The sequence below is a fragment of the Mytilus edulis genome, chromosome 9 (assembly GCF_963676685.1).
Source record: "Mytilus edulis chromosome 9, xbMytEdul2.2, whole genome shotgun sequence".
Taxonomy (NCBI): Eukaryota; Metazoa; Mollusca; class Bivalvia; order Mytilida; family Mytilidae; genus Mytilus; species Mytilus edulis.
The window spans coordinates 2,382,653-2,392,799 of record NC_092352.1 but is presented as its reverse complement, the minus strand read 5'-3'; the positions used below and the strand labels follow the sequence as shown (position 1 = coordinate 2,392,799).

Genomic DNA, 10,147 nt, shown 5'->3' with positions numbered 1-10,147 from the left:
TTAATACATTTATTCACAGTGTTAAGTTTGATTATGATATTTATTAAATTCATTTATATTTTCCACTTGTATCACAAGTTTTTGAAATAATTCAATGACGAGATTTCAACGAGACTGACACGTCAGAAGAATTCATCCTTAAGTTACCAGTCATCAACAAAATATGCTTTAAAAATCAAATATCAATTTTTTTAATTTCGAAAAGTGTGATTAAAATCAAATGTAACTGATATTTAAAACATGTGTTTACTATGTTTGTAATTTTTGTTTCAATAATTAAATAGCTTATTACTTGCACAAGAGAGCTATTGGTTCGCCTTAAAATTCAATATTCATTTAAAAGTTAATTGGAAATGAATTCAAATATTCATAGCATACGACTTACTATACCTAATATATAAAGTGAGAGCTGCGTTATTTGAGTTTCAGTATTAACTTTTACTGGACCTTAAATAAAGATTTAAAATGAGGAAAATCTTTTTACTGCTGTATCTGCTGACAGGTGAGTTAGTTTTATCATAACTTGGATATAAATTTAATATAAGAGTACAACAATGTCGACTTTTAATACACTTTCATATTTGACTAATTAGATAAAAAAGATAATAATTTATTATATCAAAGTGTCATTTGCAAGTGCATCAAAATTGAAAAACACATAATAAAATTATAAAAGTAAAATATGTAAAAAAAAAATAGGTCTACATTTCAGGAAAAAATGGAAAAAATCGTAATTTTTTAATGTGATTTTAAAAGTATATATGTACGCTTTGTTCGAAATTCTTTATTTTTACTTTCCGATATATTGATGATTTTCTATCATTGAATAACCCTTATTTCAACCAATACTTACATGTCATATATCCCAGCGAACTTGAAATTAAGGATACTACTGATACTAAAAGGACTGCTTCATACGTTGATCTTTTCCTCTAATATTTACGCAGATGGACGACTTCACACGAAAATCTATGATAAACGGGACGATTTCAACTTCACAATTATCAATTTCCCATTTCTCAGCAGTAACATACCCTCTGCCCCTTCGTATGGTGTTTACATATCACAATTGATACGTTATTCTCGTGCATGTTCACACTATATACAGAAGTGTGCTCCTTACACAGAAACTGCTTCAACAAAGTTATGAGGAGGACAGATTAAAAATGACACTCCGTAAATTTTATGAACACCATCACGAATTAGTTGATCCATATTATGTGTCTTTGACCAAACTAGCTAAGGACGTTTTTACCAAATGGTAGATTGTGGTTTGTCATTACGTCGTCTAATCTTTTAAGTACCGAACAAGTTTTATTCCCGATAGTGACTGTTTTGCTGAGTGTGAACTCGCATTACTATAAGACGTGTTACGGTACTTATCTATCCCAAATTCATGTAATTAGTTTGTGGTTATATTTTTAATTTTCATCGGATTTTGTCAAATTGCTTGACGTCTTTATTATTAAATTCATATGTTATGGTAAAGAAAATTAATCACCGCCCTCATCATATTAGTTTTGATTTTGTTCAACGTAATCTGTACGATTTTTGTTTGTTTGAAGTTAGATTTAAAACAAACCGGACATCTATATATAATATAGTCAATTGCTATTAATTAAGATTGCAATGTGCATTGAGCTTAAATGTAATAGCAGTATTTAGTTCTATTATAATCTTAAAGCAATCCTATTTCTATCTTATTTTTTAGCTATAATTTTTCAAATATGGCGTCATTTTTGTGCTGTTTCAGAAATTCAAATGTCTGCGTGACGTAATATTGTGCCTTTTCACCACTACGTATGTGACGTCATTGTTATGACTTTTTGTGTTCAGGCCTGGACTGGGTCGGGTTTGTCTATTTTCTGTGTTGGTCTTCAATGTATTATTTATTCGGGTTTTGTTTTCTGTAATTATTTAAGACGTCAGTTTTATCTTGTAAATCTTTTATATTCATTTGATAAAATTTACTGTTTGCAATAGCATAAATTGTTCTATATAATAAGGTTGTTCTCATCACAAGCATAACCGTATTTGGCACAACCTTTTTCAACTTTTGATCCTCAGAGCTGTACAACTTTGTACCCCCTTTTTGACTTTCGAACTTTTATATCTGAGCGTCACTGGTTTGTCGTGTGTGGACAAGGCGCGCGTCTGGCGTATATACTAAATTTAGTCCTGGTATCTATGATGAGTTTCTTTACACCCTCAAAAGTTTTACAGTTAAACCATTGAATTGTCACAACCGTTTGTAAAGTGACACATTTACGTGACAAATGTTCTAGCCTGCAAACTGATAGCAGTATAATAGAAACATATATTGTACAAAAAGAACACGTCTACGATGTCGGCTATAAAAATCTTTTATATCTGGTAAAAAATAATGAATTTGTAGTATTCATGTTTTTATATTTTTTTACTTAATTTTGCCTTCTTCTGTTTTGATTCAAGCGCAGACGGTGGATTTGATATGAATCTATAAAGTAACCAATTGTTTATTTTTTATGCCATTCTTCTATCGATGTTTGAGTGCCACACCTTCTATCGTACGTTTAGTTCTTGATGGATACTAACAAATTAGTAAAAGCTTCCATGCTGGAATGAAATATAGTTGATTTTGCCATGTTCTGTTAACTAGCTGTTTATTTTAAACATTCAAACTAAACACATAAAAAATTACTAGTATGTTTGATGCGTTTAAACTGTAAAAATTTATGATAATTCAATCCGTATCAAAATCTTTTTGATTACGTGTTTTGTGGACTGTTGATTTTCCTAACTTCCATTCTTTACATTGTGTCTCGTTTTTTTTTCTAACGTAAGAGCTTGGATGAATTCTCACCCTATTACCTTATTTGATTGGGTTTTTGTTAAGCTCAATCAAGTCTAGTTCAGAAAAAATGTCTTTACCAAGTCAGGATCATGACAGCTATTATCAATTCGTTTGATGTGTTTTGAGATTTTGATTTTGCAATTTGATTAGGGACTTTCCGTTTAGAATTTCCCAGGAGCTTCGTCTTTTTATAATTTTACTTTTTACAGCATATTTTATTCATAAACGTAATGATTAATGAGGCAAATATCCCCGGTAATCACATGGAGTCGGGTGTCAGAAGCTATAGAGAACTATTCAGACTTATGTGAACAAACACCATAAAATAAATTGTAAAGTATGCTAATAGTCAGGTTTAAAGCAAAATAATTAACAAAAAACAAGACTGCCTGACAGAAAGCATTTAGATAGTAAATATAAATTTGAATTTAAGTTCTGTAGTTGATTGCATGATTGTATCTAGACTTAAATTTACAATATTTGACAAATATTTTAATAGCTTAAATTGATCGAATGTATTAGTTATGCAAAATATCGATAAATATATCTGTATTTTCACTAATAGTTTTGATTTTAAGATATTTCATCTAATTTACGTTTTTATTTTGATCGACAAATATCTATATTTTACGAAATTTTTATACATATTGAGCACCAAAAAAATGGAATAATGAATAACATTATTAAACATTAATGTGTAATTTATATTGAGTATTTCCAGTCATTTTAAATTGAAACTGTATTAGATTTTGTAATGTTTTATAATTTGACAGTAGTTGCTCTCCTAATACCTTTCCAACTTATCAACAGATGTTTTCCAGAATGTTATTTTGCTTTTACAGTCACCATCAAATTTTAGTAATTGACCATATGGAAAACCAGATTTATTTTGAAGTATTTGCTTACCAAGTCAGTAACTGTAATCAATTATAAAAAAGAAGATGTGGTATGATTGCAAATGAGGCATCTCTTCACATGAGACCAAATTACACAGACTTTTAAAACTGTTTGTCACCGAACATACATCAACTATGCACAAATTCCAAACCGCCAAATCAGCTGTAAAAAGGCACCGAAATGATACAAAATGTATTTACCTTTCAAACGAGAAAACTAACGGCCTGATTTATGTATACAAAAAAATGACCGAAAAACAAATATATAACACAGCAACAACAGACATTAAGCATGTCATTCATTTTTGCCTGCCTGGTTGTGTTTTTGGTAGTTATTTTAACCATAAACTAATCACGTTTTTTTTCATGTCAGCTTCTTTGATAACTTACAAAACAAGTTGTTTTAACTTGATGTCAAATTTGAATGCTGGGGAAAATCTTATCCATATCACTGGTTGCAAAGACGAAATGCTAAGTAACATCATACAATTTCATATGAGCAGAACCTAAATGCAGTTATATATATCTTTACGGAGTATATATCTTCACGTTGATACAATATTCCAGGGCTTGTATTTTCTCTCATGATTTCCTTGATAAAAGATTGCTGCTCCCAAAGAAACTATTTTACCAAGTTGTCAAATCATCGCATTGTAAAATTTTTAGACGCAATTACGAGTTGATTGACCATTATTGAATATCCTTTTCACAGATAATAGCGGATATATTCTTAATATCGTAACTTTAAATTATAGTGTCGTCTGCTTTTCCCGAAAGTGACCTTCTGAATTAGACTTATTATCGGGGTTATACTAACATGAGTACGGGTGACACATTTGGAGAGTATCTCCTTACTCTTTCTGAACAATTGAGATTACCCCAAGTTTGTGTTGCTCAGTCTTTTTTTGTGTTGTGCTTTGTGTATTGTTTTGCTTGTTTGTCTTTTTCTTTTTAGTCATTGGGCTGTCAATTTATTCGTCGGAATTATGAGTTTGAATGTCCTTCTGGCAATTAATAAGAGTAAAGTTCAAGTAATTTGTTTATAAAATAATGACCACGTCAATTGGTCTGTGGTTGAGAGTTCTCTCATTAGGTATCATACCAGATCTTCATCTTTCCTTTAGATATTACTTTACTGCACATTACACGAACATATTGGCTGTGTCACTAGGTTAAACTGTAAGGATCCATTATTTCACGAAGGAAATTAATTTATTAGAATATATATATACATAATGCAATGGTTATCCTGAAATCAGGAAGGTATCGTTGAAATAAATCTTTGCATTATATGTGTAATGTACACATAAATTCTATCAAATTACTTCCGTTTTGTTTTTAAAGGAGGCTACGTGTTACAGACCGTGCTTGACCTATAAGTGTTTACTTTTACAAAATGGGACTTCGATGAAGAGTTGTCTCATTTAGTACTCATACCACATGCCGATTTGGAACAGTTTTGAATTAATATATAAATAATTTATTAAGCATAAAAAGGCAAATATGTAGAAAAAAACAACTTTGTATAATGGAAGAAAAAAATCACACAAATCTTGTATCTTCTGCCATAAAGTGCAGATTCTTAGATTCTAACAAATTAATTATATTTAATATTACAGTAAAAGAGTACTATATTTTGAAGAAAAATTCCTGTTGTATATCAATCAGCAGATGTAGTTGTGACCTAATACTTGTACAGAAAACGTTAATCAAAACGATAATATATATAGGGCCGAAACACTCTAACATTGTAATTTTTTTCAAAATTTAAGAGAAATAAAATGATGAACAAAGTTCAATGATTCTACAACTATATAAGATGTACTATCATCATTATGATCAATTGTCTCCTCTGTAACAAAAACCCTCGGTACGTATTGAGATCTTGTCTCCTCTGTAACATCAACCCTCGGTATGTATTTAGATCGTGTCTCCTCTGTAACATCAACCCTCGATATGTATTTAGATCGATATATTAATAACGGAAGCAATGAATTTCTACATACATTTAAAGTAAGTTTGCGCATGTTTGCAACATGAAAATTATGTCAAAACAAATATTAACATTCCACTTTACAATGTACATAAAAAGCCATTATCGTAATAAAACATATTACTCCTCAATAAACGGGTGTAATGGTGTGCATATGCATTTTCGTAGCCACAGTATATGGATGTTAAATTTTAAAAGGACACAAAAGCGTGTAGAGTAATTAAACTGATACAATTATTAAAATCAGATAATTTAAATAACACTCATAAATACAGTGCATAAAAAGCGTAGATTTAACGATAGGATGATTAAAACACTCCACAACGTTAATTAATCGCTGATAATAGATGTACTTCCTCTTGAAGATTCAAACACTTTAAAATTCTGAACTTCAGTCAACCATAATGTTCTTCAAAAACATATCTATCAAATTTTGATTGCTTTTGTATTATTAGGTCTTACAACTCTACCGTTGTAAGACCTGTTGATTTTGTTATAAATATTTAAATGTTTTTCCTTTTTCTCTTAGAATAGCTATCATCAAAGGTACCATATTTATAATTTTAATAAGCCAGACGCACATTATGTCTACATAAGCCTTACTATTGACGCTCAAATCGAAATTATTAGATTAACAGGTACAAAGTTGAAGAGCATTGAAAATCAAAATATCATTTAAAAAAAGTGCCAAATGCGGCTAAGGTAATCTATGCATGGGATATTAAAATCCTTAGTATTTTGAATAATTCATACTTTTGTTTATATGAAATTTATAAAATGACCACATAATTGAAATTCATGTCAACACCGAAGTGCTGACTTCTGAACTGGTGATACCCTCAGGGAGAAAACGTCCACCAGCAGTGGCATCGACCCAGTGGTGTAAAATGTTACCAGAATTATAAAAAGTAAAATCACAAAAATACTGAACTTAGAGGAAAATCAATTTGAAAAGTCCATAATCACATGGCAATTTCAAATAACAAAACGCATCAAAAACAAGTGGACAAGAACTGTCATATTCCTGACTTGTTACAGGCATTTTCAAATGTAGAAAATTGTGGATTAAACCTGGTTTTATAGCGCTAACCCTCTGGCAGTCTTATCAAATTCCGTTATATTTACATTGATGCGTTAACTAAACAGACACAAAAAATAAATAGTCAAAATATGGTTACATCAGTCATCATCGTATAACAATTTTAAAAGGGACAATTTAACAGAACACAAAAACATCTATCTTCAAACACATTCATTGATTTGTGTGTCTGACGTTAGAAAATTTTATACGTCACATAAATTTGTCATTCAATGTGCACGTAAATAATTCTAAAATTTACATAGGCAATGTTAGCATATCGGGTTAAAAAAAATCAAAAGTATAATCTAATGCGCCGGACGCACGTTTCGATGACTATTTATCTAATACTTCGACACCATTGAAGAAACCGACACATTTATTTTCCAAAATTGCTCGTTTTGTCCTCATGATGTTTTGTTTAATTTCGACATAAGCGGTATAGAGATTCCATATGAGAGTTATTTCCCCGCGAGACAAAAGGGTGGGTTAGAAAATATGATACCAAAGAGGGACGAAAGATACCAGAGCGATATTGAGATTCAATATGAGAGTAATTTCTCCTTCTATATTTGATATAATTGAAATGTATTTGTAACTGGCAAACCATTAGTAATACAGACACATGGTATTTTGATTATTGTGTTATTATCTTAATCATTATAAAAACAAACAAAAATCCCAAAAAAAAACAACAAATATTTGATCAGTAATGAACTACCGCAGTGAATAAATCTGAAATGAACAGAAAAATACCAAAAACGTCGTTAAGATATATTGCTTCGTCTTAAAAGAGCTGACAATGCCAATAAGAAACATTTCTAACCATTTTTAGTTTATAGATTTCACTTGTCACCTACACATCGTTAGCATTTATTTATGGTGTCTATTTGTGTTATACAATTTCCTTATTTAATTACGGTTTTCCTTCTTAAAAATTTGTTTTGTGAATTTACAGAAAAAAAGACGATATTTGGTTTTATATTCTTGATATTATTTTTTTTAAGTTTAAGTTTTTTTCTGTACCTTGTTTTATGAAGACATTATCCTAGCTATATTTTCCATAGCCAATCTGAATTTTGTACCATAGTATTTTTATTTATTTTTTATTCGAGTGTGTTTGAAAACATTTTGTAGACACAACACGTGTCTGGCCGTAAACAATTGTTATGCTGCTATATATGATAAGTTTATAAGCTTTATCTTTTACCCGAATTATTATTTAGTCCCGTGGAGGAAGTGAGGTTATGCTCCGATAAATCTATGTGTAACTTATTATTTATCCATTCAGGAATGTGGTCATCACAAACTGCTTACTGCTGTTGAACGTTAGTATTCCGACACTAAACACAATTCAAAATATTCATTCGTTGTTACTTGAGCTGTGAGGATGCAGAAGAAAGTGACTACTGCCATGTTTTGTATGCGCTGATATTCTATAGACAGGTGTATTTGCTTGTGAAAGATCTATCTACATACTCAACTATATAAATGTCATATTTCTTTAACTGTATGTCATTCCTGCTTTGGTTTAAATCAAATGGTGAGGACTGTTTATTATTTGCATACTTTTTTTATAGACACTCTTCAAATTTATTACTTTATATAGATACATATTATATTAACTAGGGGTAAAATAAAATGTATAAACAATTTGGAGTATGAATTTGTAGGTAAAGTAATAATTTTGTCTAGTTTGAAAAGGTCAAAAATTGGTATGTCGGAATCTGTCAAACTGCAAAATGGATCCGCTTAATATAATATTGTTCTTTCATTTAGTTACAGTTTATAGAAATTTCTGTAATTTTAATATAATATATCTTAATAGTAGTTCGCTACACAGTTAAATCAGTTTTGTTGAGAGAATGTTGCGATTATTTAAATTTGCATTTTTTGTTCAAAACAAATATTCACTACCAAATACCCCTAATGGTAACTGGGGAATACAATATGGTCACTCGGTCTTCTTCCGACCGGCAGTAAAACGCTTGCCAAATTGTGGTGTCCAATTTTTAGGATTTTTTGGTCCTCAATGCCTTCAACTTTGTACTCTATTTGGCCTTTTAAACATATATGATTCGAGCGCACTGATGAGTCTTTTATAGACGAAACGCGCGTTTGGAGTAAATATAAAATTTTAATCCTGGTATCTATGATGAGTTTATTTGGTTGGCCGGGATGTACAAGTTTGTAGCCACGTTCGGTCAGAATGGGGACGTTGAATCCGATGCCACGTGTATAGAGAATGCAACACTCTTTGCACGTTAAGAACCCATGCAACAACTCTTTAAGGAGTCCGTAAGTGGCCTTTATAATTTTGGTTTCTATCCCATATATCCTCATTTTCCAGTGGCAGTCCAAATTTTCCCGAGCATTTTCTCGGATGACCTCTGTAATAAGACCTACCTATTGTATTGGATGTCAATTTGTTCTCGTCCTGTTACTTACGAAATACTGTCGGTCTGCTCAATGTGTTTTTATAAGAATTCTTCTTACTGATTTATAAATAGTTTTTATATTATATTGTCTTCATTTCGTGTCCTTTTATAGGTTACTATGTCCTTTGCTTAATATTTAAGGTTGTACGATGACAAATAGTTGTTACCTTCTACATGTATGTCAGTTGGTATCTGGTGGAGTATTGCCTCACTAGCAAACACAACACATCTTTCTTTTTTTATCTTTAATTTTCATCGATTGTTCAGTAAATGCTTAAAAAAATAAATCACAAAAATACTGAACTCCGAGAAAAATTCAATTGAAAAGTCCCTAATCACAAGACAAAATAAATTAAAAAAAAACATCAAACGAATGGACAAAAACTATCATACTCCTGACTTAGTACAAGCATTTTCAAATGTAGAAAATGGTGGATTGAACCTGGTTTTATAGCGCTAAACGTCTCACTTGTACGACAGTCTCATAAAATTCCGTTAAAGTTACAACGATGCGTGAACAAAACAAACATAATAAATAAAACAGTCAAAATATGGGTACAGCAGTCATCACTGTGTCACAATCTTAAAACAAACAATTTTACAAAAAGCACAAAAGCATCTATCAAATTAAAAACACATTCCTTGTTTCGCCGTCTGACGTCAGGAAATGTATACGTCACATAGGAAACATTGTGTCGTTCAAAGTTAAATGAATACAAATCTTTAATTGTTGGCATACAATATCAACAGTTTGTTAGAATTAATATCAGAAATAGACCGACATTTAAAAAAATATAGAAGTTCTTTAAAATTCTTAAGAATCCACAGATAGTTAATACCATTACGCGATTAAAATAATTTTGACGTTTGTTGTTCAAAGTATTTTCTAATTTATAATAGAACTATAGT

The 10,147-nt window shown here is 30.6% G+C and overlaps 1 protein-coding gene across 1 annotated transcript in view; it reads left to right on the top strand.

The window, feature by feature from the left end:
- Nucleotides 1-349: 349 nt before the first annotated feature.
- LOC139487446 (uncharacterized) overlaps nt 350-10,147 on the top strand; it is a 50,203-nt gene continuing 40,405 nt past the window's right edge. The window contains exon 1 of the mRNA XM_071272230.1: nt 350-502. Coding sequence (XP_071128331.1) covers nt 466-502 — 37 coding nt within the window. The 5' untranslated portion in view covers nt 350-465. The remainder of the gene's footprint in view (nt 503-10,147) is intronic.